Genomic DNA, 19,155 nt, shown 5'->3' with positions numbered 1-19,155 from the left:
GTCATCTTTATTTATGCTCTCACTTCTTGTCCAAAAAATAAGTGCACCCCTTTCTCATTAATGATTAAGGAAAAAGGACATTTCAGCCAAAGGAAGGGCATTACTGGGTGCCTACATGATACAGTCTTCTTGCCTAACGCTTGCCAAGTTTGGTATCCATCTAAGAATTTTGGGATGGACTTCAACACTTACTAGAAATTAACATTTTCTGACAGTAGGCACCTGTCACATAGTGAAAGAGTTAAACACACACTTGTACTTCATGTGCCCCTGTTAACACTAGGGGAGGTGGCCGCAACAGGCTGTGATTGGTCAAAGGGGTGATAACAAAGAAAGGTTCCTGGATTTTCCCGTATGACCATAGTGGTTTCTGGTGGCTGTTTAGTGAGAGACTAAGAGTCAATATGAAGAAAAGTCCCTATATCCCCCATTGTGGTCACATGAAACTGTTAAGGGTGTGAAGACAGTGGGAGGCTGACAAGGGAGGTGATAACATGAAGAAAGGTTCCTTTATCTTCCCCCATCAGAACAGTGGACACTGGTGGCTGTACAGTGAGATATATCGTAGACAGACTACAATTGGTAGGGGTTAATATGAAGAAAAGTCCATCGTGGTCACATGAAAATGTACAGTGGTACAGTGGGAGGCTGACAAGAGGGGTGATAACATGAGGAAAGGTTCTGTATCTTTCCTCATCACCACAGTGGTCACTGGTGGCTGTACAGTGATAGAGATGGCAGACAGACTACGTTTGTGAAGAGTTAATATGAAGAAAAATCTCGTCCACTGTGGTCACATGAAACTGTACAGGGGGAGTGAAGATAGTGGGAGGCTGACAAGAGGGGTGACAACATGAAGAAAAGTTGCAGAGTCTCATCTCTCCCCCAGGTTCATTGGAGGCAGTACACATGAATAATAAGAAGAGTGATAACATGAAGAAAACTGCTTGGTAATCCCTCGGGGTCAATGTAGACTGTACACAGGGAGAGATGACAGTGACAGGCTGGGATTAGAAAAGAGGTGATAACATAAAGAAAAGTTCCTGGGGCACATTGATAAGATCACTGGTGGCTGTAGACAGGGGAACGATGTTAGGGAGAAGGGCGAAAAGTACCTTTATTAGGGGCTGGGCAGGGGTAGAGCTGACAACCAAATGTGATTGGAGAAGGGGTGATAACATGAAGAAAAGTTTCTGAATCTCTGGATAATTTCCAGAAGCATCTAGATACTCTGAATCTAGTGCACAATGAATAATCCTGTGACTACTCGATCATGTCCTTCTATGTAATCCTCCTGCAGACCTGTGCTTCTTACCTGTGCTGTCACTCAGCCGGTCCCTGTACTCTCGCCTGTAGGGTGAATTCTCGTCCTAAGAAAACACGAGACAATAAAACATGAGCCACCCGCAGCTATACATTTCTACAGCCATTTTCTCTGTAAAATAATATTGACTTTGTCTAATCCCAACGATTAGTGAAGGTGCGGCAGGTCCATAGGCGGCCGCGCGGCTCCTCGTATAGGAGAGCAGTAGCAGCGTTCCTATCGGTAAAGGGGGGCGTTGATGCGGTTTCAAAAATAGAAACAGCCCCCCCATAACTAAAGTTGACTATTCACATTAGATAACGATCGGTCGGCGACTGATATCTCTCCGGACCCCCACCATACACATTCCTGTGTTCTCAATGGGGAGAAAGGAGAAGCATCTGGGTGCAGTTTATTAGCCCAAAGCACAAAAGTGTCGGGAGACCCCCATGGCCGCTGATATTAGCGGGATCGGTTGACTTATCTAAGGTGTATTGGGGGACATTTTGAGAGGCATTTTGGGCCTAGTATACCCATTACCTTGCTGCTGTTCTCAGAGAAGAAGACCTCTCCTTTGGCGGAGAGCGGGGTGGAGGTCGATGACAGCGGGGAGGATAAGTCACTTAGCTGTAATGACAGACAGTTGTTTTTTGGTAAAAAAAAAAAAAAAATCACATACTGTACATTCCCTGGGGTGGGGGAGGGGAATTTTTGGAAATTTAGAAAATGACAGACAATCTCCAGCAAACAAAATATGTAATATAAAGCAGAATGTCCAGTCACTGCCGGAGAGCAGAGGGTGAGAGATGACCCGTCTAAAGGTCCCTGTATAAATTGGAGAAGCCCTTTTATTCTACTAGCCCTTTTGGAACATACTGACCAACAATCGAATATGGTTTTGCCCTTTACTTTCTGAATGGTCACTACCTTCCACAAAATCAGCACACTCCACCTCCGCTGCTGTAACTGTTCCAGTGATCTGATTGGCTAGAGAGTGTTCTATCTCCGCCTACTTCATGGCACCACCTCTGTGACAGTTGTAACTTCACCAACAGTCACATGAGAGATCTCGATCGCTGCCTCCCAAAAAGATCATTGATGATTGTCCTGTTCTACTTCGTTCCTAAACCCAAAGATATATAAATCAGGGTTTGACTCCTGGCTCTGTCGTCAATCACCTGATTGAAGGTCTTCCGATAAATGCCGTGTGACCAGGCACAGCGCCGTACATACTGTTGTGGCTGTGTCTGGTACTGCAGCGGAGACCCATTTGGATATTTTAAAATGTATATCTTATTTATAGGGAATTAAAGGGGTTGTTTCTTAAAGGGAATCTATCAGCAGGTTTTTCCCAAGTAATCTGAGAGCAGCATGATGTAGGGGCAGAGACCCTGATTCCAGAGATGTATCACTTATTAGGCTGAACGCATGCCATACCCCTAAGACAACCCTGACCCCCCCCCCCCACAAGAGAACAGAAGTGGATGTATAGTCAGGGAGACGGACCCTTTAGCACCTTCATGGGGGCTTTCTCATAGAACTTTTTTGAGTTTTCCTTCTAAACATGAATTTTTTTTGAACACTTTAACCCATATGGATTTGCTGGAAGCGTATACAATATAACATGCAGAAACATATATACATGTATATATGGTGGTTACCTGTAGCGGGCTGATAGGAGGAGGCGGAGCTTTGCGTTTTTTGGGGGTTCCACTTCTCTCTGAGCTTAATCTAGTGACTTGATCATGCTGGAAGTTTTACAGGCCAGAAAAATGGAGCTGTTAGTTGGGTTAGTAGAAACCGAGCAAGACTTATCTATAAGGTGATACGGCTATGCAAAGGGCGGACTAAGGAGCAAAGAAGGATATCACGAGGACTAGGGCAGTACGGCTATCCTATAGAGGGAGGGTCTGCAGGAAATCCCTCACACATGCACTACGGCTCTACATGCTGCACATCATCTACAAGTTCTACTAAACCAAGCGGGAAAGAATAATCCCATCCTCAGAAATTATTCATAAATTTAGCTCAGATTAAGCTTAGAATAATCAAGTTTTAATATTAAAAGTTACAATTTAAAGATTTGCGATGATCTATGGAGATACTAAGATACGACAGAAGAGCACCTGAGGACCTCCGGCGGGGGGGAAACGACCACCAGATCCATTACAAACTACAAACAACATCTCTAACATCCAAGAAAGACCACCCCCCTCAGATGTCCCAAAACACACAATTATAATAATTGGACTCCATATTGTGGAGCGATAAATGCCTGCACTCCACTCACTTCTGCAGCCATTGTAATGTAAGTGCCCTGCTAGGACCTAGCTAAAATAGTAAGAATGCCTAGGTGCCTATCTGTACCCAAAAGACACCATCACACTCACTGACAAGGATGAGAGGACAGGACACGCATGTGGATTCGTTATCGATAACAAATTTTACATTTTTATTAGGAGGGATATTTCAAAGTATTAACGTTACCTGCCCTAATCTACAAGCGCACAGCAGACAGTATGTCACCACGATCGCGGGAACAGCCAACGACTAAGCAGCTCCATCTACAACATACAGGTCAAACTCCGGCCCGCAGGGGGATTATATTTGGCCCTCGATACCAGAACTGCCACCCTTATGTGGAGCCTATAATACTGTATGGAGGACTATGCGGGGCCCATTATACTGTATGGAGGACTATGCGGGGCCCATTATACTGTATGGAGGACTATGCGGGGCCCATTATACTGTATGGAGGACTATGCGGGGCCCATTATACTGTATGGAGGACTATGTGGGGCCCATTATACTGTATGGAGGACTATGTGGGGCCCATTATACTGTATGGAGGACTATGTGGGGCCCATTATACTGTATGGAGGACTATGTGGAGCCCATTATACTGTATGGAGGACTATGTGGGGCCCATTATTCTGTATGGAGGACTATGTGGGGACCATTATACTGTATGGAGGACTATGTGGGGCCCATTATACTGTATGGAGGACTATGTGAGGCCCATTATACTGTATGGAGGACTATGTGGGGCCCATTATACTGTATGGAGGACTATGTGGGGCCCATTATACTGTATGGAGGACTATGTGGGGCCCATTATACTGTATGGAGGACTATGTGGAGCCCATTATACTGTATGGAGGACTATGTGGGGCCCATTATACTGTATGGAGGACTATGTGGGGCCCATTATACTGTATGGAGGACTATGTGGGGCCCATTATACTGTATGGAGGACTATGTGGGGCCCATTATACTGTATGGAGGACTATGTGGGGCCCATTATACTGTATGGAGGACTATGTGGGGCCCATTATACTGTATGGAGGACTATGTGGGGCCCATTATACTGTATGGAGGACTATGTGGGGCCATTATACTGTATGGAGGACTATGTGGGGCCCATTATACTGTATGGAGGACTATGTGGGGCCCATTATTGTATGGAGAACTATGGGGGCCATTATACTGTATGGAGGATTATGTGGGGCCCTTTATACTGTATGGAGGACTATGTGGGGCCCATTATAGTGTATGGAGGTCTATGTGGGGCCATTATACTGTATGGAGGTCTATGTGGGGCCCATTATTGTATGGAGGTCTATGTGGGGCCCATTATACTGTATGGAGGACTATGTGTGGCCCATTATACTGTATGGAGGATCATGTGGGGGTCATACTGTGTGGAGCATCATGTGGGGGTCATTATACTGTGTGGAGCATCATGTGGGGGTCATTATACTGTGTGGAGCATCATGTGGGGGCCATTATACTGTATGGAGGACTATGTGGGGGCCATTATACTGTATGGAGGACTATGTGGGGCCATTATACTGTATGGAGGACTATGTGGGGCCATTATACTGTATGGAGGACTATGTGGGGCCATTATACTGTATGGAGGACTATGTGGGGCCATTATACTGTATGGAGGACTATGTGGGGCCATTATACTGTATGGAGGACTATGTGGGGCCATTATACTGTATGGAGGACTATGTGGGGCCATTATACTGTATGGAGGACTATGTGGGGCCATTATACTGTATGGAGGACTATGTGGGGCCATTATACTGTATGGAGGACTATGTGGGGCCATTATACTGTATGGAGGACTATGTGGGGCCATTATACTGTATGGAGGACTATGTGGGGCCATTATACCGTATGGAGGACTATGTGGGGCCATTATACCGTATGGAGGACTATGTGGGGCCATTATACCGTATGGAGGACTATGTGGGGCCATTATACCGTATGGAGGACTATGTGGGGCCATTATACCGTATGGAGGACTATGTGGGGCCATTATACCGTATGGAGGACTATGTGGGGCCATTATACCGTATGGAGGACTATGTGGGGCCATTATTCTGTATGGAGGACTATGTGGGGCCCATTCTGTATGGAGGACTATGTGGGGCCTATTATACTGTATGGAGGACTATGTGGGACCCATTATACTGTATGGAGGGCTATGTGGGGCCCATTATACTGCATGGAGGACTATGTGGAGCCCATTATACTGCATGGAGGACTATGTGGAGCCCATTATACTGCATGGAGGACTATGTGGGGCCCATTATACTGTATGGAGCACTATGTGGGGCCCATTATATTGTATGGAGAACTATGTGGGGCCCATTATACTGTATGGAGAACTATGTGGAGCCCATAATACTGTACGGAGGACTATGTGGAGCCCATTATACTGTATGGAGGACTATGTGGAGCCCATTATACTGTATGGAGCACTATGTGGGGTCCATTATTCTGTATGGAGAACTATGTCGGGCCCATTACACTGTATACTGGTTGGCCCACGACTTTGTACAAGTTTTCATATTTACCCTGTGTGTGTTTGAGTTTCACATCCCTGGTCTACAACCAACAATGGCTGAGCTCAGTCCCTAGTCTTGAAGGGAAAACCCTATTAAATCTCCATACATTTGGATTACCCATTTAGGAGCGCCGCACCCCCATTTTCTGTATATCAGGGGTTAAACCTGCCTATATTTTCTAATAAGGGGAGACAAAGTAAAGACATACGGACGGAGGATGTAATGACGGTACCTGTAATGGCTTGGTCGGACTTTTCATTCCTGTAGGAGAAAAGACAGAAGACATAAGTACGAGTCCTACCCGGCCTATATGGCCGTCATTGCGACTTCTACTGCAGCAGTCAGAGCAGCCCCAGACTCAAACGACAGCAACAACCATAGACAGACTTGACCGTCAGGGATAGAGAGAAGATGGTTAACAGTTGGTGCTGCGATGGCAGCCATATTCCTTGTCCCACAAAATACTGCAGACACTTTTAAGGAAAAACCATGGCTGTTACAGCGCCACACTTGGGGCTGTTTTGGTATTACTGCACAAATTTCAATTTTAAAAGTATGGGGTTGAGCAGTAATACTACTCAAAACCCGTCGACAGGTGTGGCGCTGATTAGTGGAAGAAAGCAGCCATGTTTTTCTTCCTGCCTACCTTCCCTCTAGGTCCATACTATGGAGGACATACCATGCTCTTGGCTGGTCTTTGACAGAAGAAGGCTGAGGATATGTGGGTTTCCTGATAACCTGGCGTAATGGAGAGCATCGTGGCCCAGGGCGTCCGTCACCGTAAGGCTGGCTCCACGCTGCACCAAGGCGTCCACCATGTTGAAGTGGCCGGCTTCACATGCCAACATCAGGGGAGACCTGAGCGATGCAAGACAGAAGTGTTAGACCCGTATAATCCTTCACCAAGAATCAGAGACCTCCGAGACCACAACTCCCGACATGCTGTGACAGACAAACGCTGGGAGTTGTAGTTTCAGGACAGGTTGTGGATCTGATTCACCACAGTGACATGTCAGGCCACTCTAATCAATCCTGCCTGCCATGTTCTGCGCATCATCTAGTTATGACTGGAACTGATCGGGTCGGATCAGACTCGGCCACAGATGGAGAATATTTTTGTTGGCTTATTCCATTGATTGTTAGAGACTCTTCAGTCTTTGGAGAAGTTCCCCAAAGTCTGAGGGGGATCTCCAATTCAGGACCCTCATCTATCAGCCGGGGTTACTGAAAGAGCGTCTCTAAATCTGGTCGATCGCAACCACCTAATGTGCAGAGTCCTCCAGACTGATGGACGTTGGATCTCGGCACTCCCGATCCTTTAGTTAGATAACCAGGCACAAGAGGGGTCTGACATCGGCTCGCTCCCCTCTCTCCATGTATGTGTAAAGTCCACTTGAACAAACAGGTATCTGATGTGTTCGGCCAGGACCCAACATACTTATATATTACACAGACAACCCACTGATTTCAATGTGACCTGTGTAATTCTTAATATAACCTGCGGGGGTGCTGCAGGATGATAGAAAGCTTGTTCTCAAAAGCTGGACAAGTGCAGTGTTGGAGAACCGTGGTGATAGACATTTGTCTGACAGATACAGAGAGATATAGACATTTTCCACATGGTCACTTATCCCTCGTTTTGTTCCACTCCTTGTTTCTTTCCTCCCTTTTGGGTTCTATTTAGAATTCTTGGCATTTCACCAGGATCACGATTTCATCCTCTGGAGCTCACACTTCACTCAAGGTTACAAAAATGAAAAATTTCAGCATTTCAACAGCTACTAAAACGTACGAGGATGTAGTCCGTCATATGTTCAGCCATCCATCCATAAAGCACAGCTCAGGCCTCTCAACATGCCCCAAACCTGACAACCCTCCTACACGAGACCATGTGGAAACACCGACTGGGTGACCATCTACAGTAGACCTCATCAGCCATGGCTGCCCAGGGCGCGGAAATAAGCACCAGGCACAGCAATGCTATAGAGGGATGATGGCAAAATGATCGATAGATAGATAGATAGATAGATAGATAGATAGATAGATGAGCTCCTCTCATCGGTCTAGGGCTGCTTATAATTAGTAATGGATCCTACCTCCCCTCTATATAGGAGCATGTCTTATAAAATGGTGCGGGTCCCTACAGAAAAAGGTCGCCTTGTCGTGGCTAGTGAGCTTTCATGAATTGGCCAATTTCTGCACTGAGAACATTCATTTTTATAAGTAAGTAGTAATGCCATCCAATTCCATCTCCTGACTGAAAAGGGTCTATGACTATCTTACGGGGTATTCCTACTTTACAATAGTATGGGCATATCTGAAGTATAGGTCATGATATTATAATTACGACCTCGGACACATTTTCCATCCATAATTATTGGGGTGGTAGGAATATTATGAAGAATCTCCCATCACTGAACTGGTACTGTGGCTTCTTCATTCATGGATAAGTGGGGGTGCCGGCGTTCTGACCCCCGCGATTAGTGTGTGATTGCAAATCCTCACTCATTATTATGGGAATACTCCTTTAATGCAGCACCAAGAGATCTCAGTCTATGCCGGTGCACATAACACTCATTGGTATAACCCTTTAAGGATGCCTTCCATATAAATGTTAGTGTTCTTTTAAGCCAGGCTTTACCCCCAGGGGTGTGTAACAGACCTTCTTGCTGCACATGAATACCATAGACTTACCTTCCATTCTTATCTGCCAGGTTTGGGTCAGCTCTGTGATCCAAGAGGCACTTGCACGCCTCCACGTGGCCTTGTTGAACGGAAATCAGCAGAGGCGTGTGACCATCCTGCAAAATACAGAACAAAAAAAATACATTAAAAAAAAAAAAGTTCTTAAAAGGGAAACATTGCAGCTAATGTACGTGTGTTACTTCCTGAAACAAAAGGAAGTTAGAGTCTAAACAAGCCCCAGTGGCCAGTGTGAGAATTGCAGAGGTCTGTTTTTTTAAATTTTTAATAGATTGTAAAACAGATTTAGTCAATAGGTAATGTTCTTTCGATGGCGTCCCTTTAATCACTAACTAAGGAATCATCACACTTACAAGGTTAGAATAAAAATATAATCTGAGTTCTTGAGTTGTCTCTTCTATTAAAAATGATTTAAATTTTTTAGTTCCTTCTAATATGGCCTCCATTACAGCTGCCAGCATGGTACTCATCCGGTGAGCAATGCAGGACTGTAAAACCCATGGCTAAATTTGCCATTCAGAAGTCTGGTAAAGTTGGGTGAGCACCCTGTGGGAGTTTTATTTACCAACCACCCAGCTGCCCAAGTAATGGTCAGAAGAAACCAACTTCCATTCGTGCAGCCCCAGCTGTGTAGGGCTTGGCTCACATTCATTGGAATGGGGACCATGTAATGCCACATTTCACCTGAAGAGGCCACCGCAGCTTCTCCCAGCTCCCCGACACGAGGCGATCAGCCGATTACAGGTGAGATCGCCACAAAAATCTGAGTTAACACGAGGTGTGTGGGCGGCTTTCAGCTCTGAAGGCAGAATAATGGCTTAAAGCACGTATACAGTTCACCAGAGTATTTTTAATTTTTTTTTTTTATATAATTCCAAGATTTAGGCATTAAACAATGTGGAGATTACAGAAATGTAGGCCAGGAGATTTTCAGATGATTTCTTTCAAAACTCATTCCTAAATCCAAATCCTGCGGTATTATATACCGGCCGGTGATAGGGGGATGCGGTGATATAGGGAAAGTCCAACATCCCTGGGATTCAATAACGACTATGGAGCATACAGCCATTTCTACAGGAATTAAAGGGATTGTCCATTTAAAAAAAAAAAGAAGTTAATAGAGGGGTCCTCTGTACTGGATCCCGTCCTGTCCTGTATTACACACACAACCCATTGGATTTGAGTTTTTACTGTGTAATACTTCATTTTCCCTCTGGGGGCGCTGCAGGAAAACAAACATTACAGTTAGGCTTTCCCGCAGATCACACGGTCATCAGTCAATGTCCAAAAAGGAGATTTATCATTCAGATTTCACTACATTTTGTGATGAGATACAGCTCTGATAACTGACGAGCTGAGCAGCTGTGCATCCATCACATCATAATTCCCTGAGAGTTATCGGAGGTTCTCACTGCAGGACAGCAAACAGAGATCTTATTACAGGAAGAATATTGGAGAAATGTATCACTCCTCATCATAGAATAAATCACATTCATCTCCTATACCTAGGAGGATATCCCTGTAACCCGGCTCATTGCTCGGCTCGTTCACAGGGAATCCAGTGGAAGTTTATCGGGTTCTTACCGAGTCTCTGACATTTAGAAGGCACTTGTGGTCACACAGGAGTTGCAGCGCGGGGACGGAGCCGGTCACAGCTGAAAAACAAGATGACAATTGTAAATCCTGCACGGATTCCTGGAGTATCCGGGTGTCATGCGCTCGTGTTTTACAAGAAGCTACAGGGCCCGATTCATCTTCGTGATTTACCCAAGTCACTTTTCTTTGTTTTGTCTTGAGGTATTCGCCGACGTGTTTTGTGATAAAGTCTTCAAAAATGGCGCAATTGGTTTATGAATTCGCTGCAAAATATTTTTTTCTAAAAACAGGTTTTTTTGCGCTTTAAAAAATGTGCCAAATTGAAAAAAACTCCTCCTGAAACATTACGCCAGGAAGGTGGATCAGTGAGACGCACCAAAACAAAACAAAAAAATAATCCAACAATTGGCAAAAGTCATATTTCACTAATTTGCAAAGTTGTCCAAGAAAAAAAAAAATTATGGATTATATACAGTCTTCACATTCAGATGCGTCCGGATCCCAGAATTCAAAGAGGCGGAAGTTCGCTGAGAGAGAGCCATATTGGGACACCCAAGTGATGGGTGTCTCAATATGGAAACCGCTGGTGGTACCAGCCTCTTGCGTGATACCACCAGCGGAAAACCGTCGCACCACACACACACGCACTGTATACGCCGTACACACACACACACACACACACTCTGTATACACCGTATGTACTTTTTGTCCTTATGTGGATACAATGTAAATTAAAGCAGCTTTGTCATAAATTTTTCCATGTTAATAAAATGTTACCTTTACCTACTTTGCTTTCATTTTAACACAGGGGGAGGGGTGAGTGCACGTAGGAAAGAGGACACACAGGGGGGAGACAGCTCAAACATGGGGGAACACATGAGGGAAGAAGACAGCACAGGGGTGGAGAGAGAGAGCAGACAAGGGGGAGAGCACATGGGGTAGGCAGGTCAAAGAAGAGAGAACAGACGGGAGAAGTTAGCACATGGGGGAAAGAGAGTGGATAGGTGGGTGAGCACATGGGGGGGGGGGGAATTCTCAAAGCTGCAAAGCCTGCCCCCATCATGACATTACCGCCCTCCCGATGCCATAGCATCAGGCCTCCATCTAATATATTACACATATATACATACATAATTCTATACATATACACATAGATACATTAGAAGAAGAAAACTTAAAAACCTGTAGAGAATAAGGCGCAGATACTGAAGCCGCTAAAGAGGAGCAAATCACTCCAGAAAACCGGGGCTAACATGTTTATAAATGAGGATGTCCCAGGTGACCGTGGGCTGGCGGACCCTTAAAGGAATTTTCTGCCCCTTTCTTTAACTTTATATATGGCCCCGATGTGGTTAAAAAAAAAAATATATATATAGCACATGCCTATTAATCCTCCGCTCGCTGCGTCTTCCCTCCTTCTCCTCCAGCATGATCAGTGCTTGACAGCTGTAGCCAATTGTTGCAGTCTGATCGGCTGCAGCGGTCACGCGTTGACCATGACTACAGAGAAGGAGGGGAGACCAGTAAATCACAGGCTCAACTTCCAATTTCCAGCAGGACTTGTGCTCCGCTGTTCTCCCCTCTTGTTCATAAGACCCCTGTGCAGTGCTAAATGCCAAATATCTGCCCCCTAAGCCACAGCCAGCATCAGCGGTACTTACGACCTCTCCGGTAACTCACCGGCATAATGCACGCTGGTTCTCCCCAGATTATCAGTGCAGTCAGCCGGACATTTAGCCTAGAAAACAAATCACAATATCACAGCAACATTTACAGACAGGAATCAGTGTTCAATTCCTCTACAGCTCCCCCGCAGGAGAAGTTCAGTATTACACAGTTCTTATTAAAAATAAATGGACTGTTTGTGTAATACATGAATGTGTCAATGCCTCCATACCAGTGGATAACGTATAAAAGTCCCCCTATTAATGAAGGACCCCCCTTAAAATGGATTAGACTCCATGCAATCAGCTGTGATCTGTGGAAGAATTATTCAGCAGGGGAAATGAATGGGTCGTCCTCACAATGTATGGATAGTCAGCTCCTGAGCTTTTTATTGACCCTTTCCCCTCTTGTTGATGGACCCCCACTAATAACTCCTAAAAGGGCATTTGAAAACGTTTTAAAGAGGTTGTCTATTACTTAGAATAGGTCACTAGTATGACATTGGTGGGGGTCTCACACTCGACACCCCCATGATCAGCTGTTTGCAGGTCTGACGACAGCAGGATGTACGGAGCACAGAGTGAGAACAGCTCAGCTCGCTACACCATGTAGTGGCTGCTCTTGGGTACTGCACCCAAAGCGCCTATTGCATTGAATAGGAGCTGAGCTGCATTGCTAAGAATGGCCACTACACCGTGTACGACGCTCTGCTGTTCTGCGCTGTCACAGCAGAGCCGATTGGGGGTCCCGGCTGTCGGACCCTAATTGATATATTGTAATGGAGACATTAGTCTCATTTTTACAATAATTACCACTACAGAGAAATATTGGAAAAATCACTTAAAATGCAAAGAAGGGAAGGGGGGGGGATGGACTCGGCTATAGAGCGCATCCATAGAAAGCGAGGGCTGACGGCCACAGAGATAACTGCCGGTGACCTTCACATTGTCGCTTCCGGCTCACAGCAAACACGCCAGGAATTTGGCCATTTACAGAAGGGTCAAGGTCAGTGCATCTCCCCTAATCAATGTGAGAGGCTGCACGCCCCTCTACGCTCAGATTCACACACGTCAGGAGCCGGACAAAGGGACAGCTGCTGGAGACGGAGCCTCGGCCAGTGGTTCGGCGTCATATGGGAAAGATTACGGGGGATTTTTCTGCCAGAGCGGGTTTAGTGAATGGAGGGAACGGTCCCGTAAATGAAGCCATTGTATTGGTTTACTAATCAACCACAATCCTGTTTATCTGGTATTAGGCGCCCTCATGCTTCACGTGGTTCCTGATCCTTAAAGCTACAGCGCACAAAAGTTCATACATTGCGTCATATATAAAGTTCTGCAACTTTCTAATAAGCTTTGAGAACCGGTCCCTGAACAGATCTCTGCTGGCTGTCCGTGAATGGCAATAGTTTAAGTATGTCCTGATTACGCCCAGAAAGCAGAGATCTTGAAAATGGTGAAAATATGTTGCAAAGTCAACGAGTTTCTGAACATTTTAATGTGCCATGACTAGATATTATACAGTTACAAGTGTAAATTTCTTTTAATTGCAGGTAAGATAATGGAGAATCTGGGAGATGGGCGGGCTCGGAAGAGTCTCAAAATGGGCGGGCTCGGAAGAGTCTCAAAATGGGCGGGCTCGGAAGAGTCTCAAAATGGGCGGGCTCGGAAGAGTCTCAAAATGGGCGGGCTCGGAAGAGTCTCGGAGATGGGTGGGCTCGGAAGAGTCTCGGAGATGGGTGGGCTTTAGAATTTGATCCTATTGATATAGCGATGCTTGCGTGATAGGGTGTGCAAGTACCATGGAGTCTCCACTACAGGGGATCTTAGATGCCTCCTATGCTGACCTGTCCTGATGTTTAACGTTCCTCAACAGCCTCGTGGACACGAATACGCTTTCGTCAAACCCCCATAGGCTTTAGTAGAAATCTACTTTTGCCTCAATTTCGTGACCAGAGAATGTGCACTATAGGGGTAAATATCCTACTGGATCTGTGGAATCTAGAATTCGGCCATCAGCTTAGACATCACAGTGACAGCAGAAGAAGGACTGAAGGGGTCAATGCAGGCAGTAAAGTGTTAATGGGTGCTGGTATTGGATTGGTGACCTTCTCATGGCACCAAGAGGGAAGAAGTGAAGATGAGGTGCGGCACGGGCGCTCCTGATGAGTTCCTCGTTACCCATCTGGGTCTATATGGAAAAATGGGCGACATATTTTGGAAATAGGACGGCATCCCGGCCCTATGTTCCATTATTTTTATTCCGATCCTCTATGGGGGCAGCCTGGCTGCTTCCTAATGGCTACACAGGGCGGCAGGTTGGATTGTAACCTGCAGAATATATGGAAAAATCGGCAACACATGAGCTGCTTCGATCACCTCATTCATGGCGGTCTGTGGGTAGTTTTGGGGAGAAGGTTTGGATGGGATTATGTAGTGTCACCCTCCATCTATCACGGTCAGTAGTCCGGGACCTTACCTGGAGAAGTCTCTTGATGCAGTCTATGTGGCAGTGCTTCACGGCAAGGTGTAAAACATTCTGACCTGCAAGAAATACAAACAAAACTATGGTAAAAAATATATATATATATATCCAAAAATATCTGGGGTGCGATTATAGAAGGTGCAAATGTAGAAGCTGTACCTGGACATCAATATCTGAGGGTCCCATAAGACACATGGCAGGAAGGACATTATTACATATTTTGCATTATAAGGGCATTCCCATCTCCAAGATCCTACCCCAACATGTAATAGGTGTAATAGTAATAATATTAGCAAATTCCTCCAATTAGAAATGTAGTATAGTTCTTCTGATTTGCCATGTTGCTTACCTCATGTGCAGGGCATTGCAGTAGCTTAGGTATCCATGGTTATGACCATTCATATAGTGACAGTTGGCTGTTAGTGGTCGTAACCATAGATACCTAAGCTACTGCAATTCCCTGCACATGGGGTAAGCGACATAGCGAATCAGAAGAACTATATTACATTTTTAATTGGAGGTATTTTCTAAGAAAAACTGTTCATTTGCGGTGCCGGACTAGTCTAGTCTCTGGTCACCAGCTCTTCAAAGTATATTTTCTCTGAAACACTGCTGCATTTCACAGTAAGAATACCAGGCTGCAATCGATTGGGCATCCGGGCACCGTGTTTTGGTCAGCATGAATCATGTGACAAGAGATCTACAAATTCTTTTTTGTCTTTTAGATACATTTGAACAAAAAAAAAGCTGACACATTCGATGAGACAAGTAATAAGGTCGGGATGGTAGAGACTATACAAGACTAATTGCAGTCGATTACAACTGAGACGTATAGCACAGGAGCTGCGTGCACAAAACGGTAAGGGATTATTTGCACAGTTGCATTGTTTTTGCCCCCCAGATGCATTGGAGCAGACTGCAGATTACTGTACCTGAGAGATCCTGAGCTGCGACATCTACCCCATGCGCCAACATGACCCTCAGACATTCTGAGTTGCCCTTCGTGACAGCGAGGTGAAACCTGAAAACCCAAAGAAAGTTCATTTTACTGCGGAGAACAGAAGCTGCGGTTCATACACACAGAGATAATTGGAGAATGAGCTCTTTGTACAGGTTATTATGGCAGGAGGCTGGCCAGACTACAAACAAGCCCCGTGTAGTCAGGTCCTGCAGTCACATCCCGTCTGTCTGCTCTCACAGATATTGGGCTACCAATAAGTAATGTATCAGCTCGGTGCAGGACGAGCTGTGTACAGGGTCACTGCCTCTGAATGGAAAGAGCTTCCTCATTCACGGACAGCAAGCTGAGATCCGAAAATGGTGAAGGATTGAAATAACAAATATATTAGAAAGTTGTAGAAAGTTTCCTTTATTTATAAAAACAGAAAACTTATTACAGGGAAATCCACATTACATGTAGGTTGGTGGATCCCACTGATTTTGACAGAATCTACCTAAAAGCTTAAAGGGGTGGTTCACTACATTTTTATCATTTTAAAAATGGGCCCATGGCGGTTTTTCAAGTTTAGATAGAATGTCACCACGGCAGCCGGCCGGGGGGACTGGCGAGAGGACGAAGCAGCCGGCCGGGGGGACTGGCGAGGGGACGAAGCAGCCGGCCGGGGGGACTGGCGAGGGGACGAAGCAGCCGGCCGGGGGGACTGGCGAGGGGACGAAGCAGCCGGCCGGGGGGACTGGCGAGGGGACGAAGCAGCCGGCCGGGGGGACTGGCGAGGGGACGAAGCAGCCGGCCGAGGGGACTGGCGAGGGGACGAAGCAGCCGGCCGGGGGGACTGGCGAGGGGACGAAGCAGCCGGCCGGGGGGACTGGCGAGGGGACGAAGCAGCCGGCCGGGGGGACTGCCGAGAGGACGAAGCAGCCGGCCGGGGGGGACTGCCGAGAGGACGAAGCAGCCGGCCGGGGGGGACTGCCGAGAGGACGAAGCAGCCGGCCGGGGGGACTGCCGAGAGGACGAAGCAGCCGGCCGGGGGGACTGCCGAGAGGACGAAACAGCCAGCAGGGGACTGCCGAGAGGACGAAACAGCCAGCAGGGGACTGCCGAGAGGACGAAGCAGCCAGCAGGGGACTGCCGAGAGGACGAAGCAGCCAGCAGGGGACTGCCGAGAGGACGAAGCAGCCAGCAGGGGACTGCCGAGAGGACGAAGCAGCCAGCAGGGGACTGCCGAGAGGACGAAGCAGCCAGCAGGGGACTGCCAATAGGATGCAGAAGGAGCTGGTTCGGTTGATAAGCATCTGTTTTTTTTTCCATTTTTCTCTTTTTAACATCATAGCTCCATTTTTAAAACAAAAAAATAATGGGATTCAATATACAAAATCGAGTTCGCTTTATGTTCATACAACATAATATATTCACACAAAGGTTATATCTCCACTTTACTGAATTCTTCCAACAAAGGAAAGTTTTTCGAAGCAACTGAAACTGAACCGAAATGGAGCCATGTGGCTGCAGTGAAGGAGCTGGGTTTGCGGGACCTTTGACGGTACCAAATGCGAAACAAAAAATTATTACCCGGTGGCGCACCTTCTTTTTTTTTTAGCCCAAATATTATAAAGTACATTTACCAAAACATTTTGTTTGCGTTCTGACATATATTAGGAATGATCCGTGTAGTTAATAAATCCGTTAAATGGAACTCAAACCAAAAGGAAGGACCAATGAGAGCCGACATCTTTCACACCAATGTTAAAATTATGTCCAAAAATAGGTTGAGGTCGTTGTTCAGAAAACTTTCAAACAGGAAATCTGAAGAGTAGAGAAGTGCGGCTCCGGTCACTTGTACAGATTTCCTTTGCCTCTTGAGACAGAAGAATTCTTGGTTTGTCTTGTGGGTTTGAAGGGTTTATCGAGTGTTGTCCGAGAACTCCAAGAGGGGCGCAGAATTAGGCTATCGGGTTTCAAAGGTAAGGGTGTTGATTGATTTAGTTTTCAACTGTTGCCACATTCCAATCAACACCTTTTAAATCTTTTCTCTGTTGCCACATTCCAGAGAAATCAGCAATTGAATTCACATGCATATGAGGTATTAAGTTCTCTGAGTGTGACAGTGCACTTCTTCAATCTCTGCCTTCCAAAGTGGGTTCCCTGCCTAGTACCAGCCTCTTTAGCTTGATTGATAGGTCACTGCCTTTGTTAGGCTTCAGGCAAGAAATTCAGACAGTGAGCTATAAAATCAAGCTAAAGAGACTCGTGCTAGGCAGGGAAACAATTTTGGGAGGCAGAAATTGAAAAAGTGCACTGTCACACTCAAAGCACTTAATACCTCATTTGCATGTGAATTAAATAGCTGATTTCTCCGGAATGCAGCAACAGAGAAAAGATTTAAAAGGCGCTGATTGATTTAGTTTTCAATCTGCTGCCAATTTCCAGATAAATCAACAATTTAATTAAGTGCTCTGGGTGTGACAGAGCACTTTGTCAACCTCTGCCTCTTGGAATGGTTTCTCCGCCCATCACCAGCCTCTTCAGCTGGATTATCAGCTTTTTGTCCGATTTCCTTGCCCGGAGCCTTACATCTCACAAGCAGTGAGCTATCAATCAAGCTAGAGAGGCTGGAGCTCAGGAAGTGCTCTTTCAGACCCAGAGCACTTAACGCCTCTTTTGCATGTGAATTAAAACACTGAAGTTCTCAGGAATGCAGCAACAGATAGAAGATGTAAAGGTGTCAATGGATTTAGCTTTGGGAGGTTGATCTTATTTACAAATTCCATTTAAAAGGGATGGTCCAGAATAAAAAAAAAATAAATGTCTGATTTCTTCCAATATTATCTGCAGGTTGTATGTAGAATTGCAGATGTAATTTATGGACAGATATGGCGCCATTTCTGGAAGAAAGCAGAAATGATTTTCTCCCTTTTAAATAGGTTTGTGACAGGGTAAAGAAAAATCAGCTACTTAGCCCCATTATGGCCTGGGCGACCGGTGTTATACTAGTCTATGTTTTTCTTTCCTGATGTTCTGGGTGGATGGAATTTCTATTTCCAACATACGTTATTGATTAAGTTTCTGGGGTAGCGGAGATTTACAGCTGGGAGCTGACCTCCGACACAGGCTTGTAATTAGGTCTGCGTGAAATCCAACATTCCAGTATAAACTTTATTTTTTACCAGTTATGGCCATTTTACACATCCATGCCAAGAAAACAGAGGCTAATTACCCTGGGCCTGCGCTTTATCAGGAAACACACTCTGGACGGTGATAAACGAGGTCGGTGAACACGTACAAGCGGTCTCACAATTCAGCTTAAACTACAGTAAAATGTTAAAGGCACGGCATCTATTATATACATACAAGACATTATTATTCTGTAACTGATAAACTATGCTTTTATTGAGCCATTTAAAATATCACATGGTTAACATAAATGTTGGTGCTGAAGCTGCTGCCGCCTGGCATTGGGCACTCAGATGAAGTTCCTACATTGTGAGTAAATACAACAGGTATGATGGGCGACGCTGGTAAGAATCATGTATGAAATAGAAAGGAGAGGAGGGCAGGTTGTCAAACAGAGAATATCACCTCTAGTT

At 45.6% G+C, this 19,155-nt stretch overlaps 1 protein-coding gene across 5 annotated transcripts in view; it reads right to left on the bottom strand.

Moving 5' to 3' along the window:
* RAI14 (retinoic acid induced 14) overlaps positions 1–19,155 on the bottom strand; it is a 143,102-nt gene that overhangs the window by 15,463 nt on the left and 108,484 nt on the right. For 2 of the 5 annotated variants that reach the window (XM_073681542.1, XM_073681538.1), the window contains exons 4-13: positions 15,543–15,631; positions 14,605–14,669; positions 12,142–12,199; positions 10,450–10,520; positions 8,857–8,963; positions 6,842–7,020; positions 6,395–6,423; positions 2,965–3,051; positions 1,844–1,930; positions 1,316–1,370 (exon numbers count right to left, since the gene is read on the bottom strand). In XM_073681542.1, coding sequence (XP_073537643.1) covers positions 1,316–1,370; positions 1,844–1,930; positions 2,965–3,051; positions 6,395–6,423; positions 6,842–7,020; positions 8,857–8,963; positions 10,450–10,520; positions 12,142–12,199; positions 14,605–14,669; positions 15,543–15,631 — 827 coding nt within the window. The remainder of the gene's footprint in view (positions 1–1,315; positions 1,371–1,843; positions 1,931–2,964; positions 3,052–6,394; positions 6,424–6,841; positions 7,021–8,856; positions 8,964–10,449; positions 10,521–12,141; positions 12,200–14,604; positions 14,670–15,542; positions 15,632–19,155) is intronic. The other 3 variants (XM_073681548.1, XM_073681543.1, XM_073681554.1) reach the window with 3 other exon arrangements.

This window comes from Phyllobates terribilis, unplaced genomic scaffold (assembly GCF_046119375.1).
Source record: "Phyllobates terribilis strain yellow unplaced genomic scaffold, ASM4611937v1 Scaffold_1__5_contigs__length_1240528914, whole genome shotgun sequence".
Taxonomy (NCBI): Eukaryota; Metazoa; Chordata; class Amphibia; order Anura; family Dendrobatidae; genus Phyllobates; species Phyllobates terribilis.
This window is presented reverse-complemented; position numbering and strand designations above follow the sequence as displayed.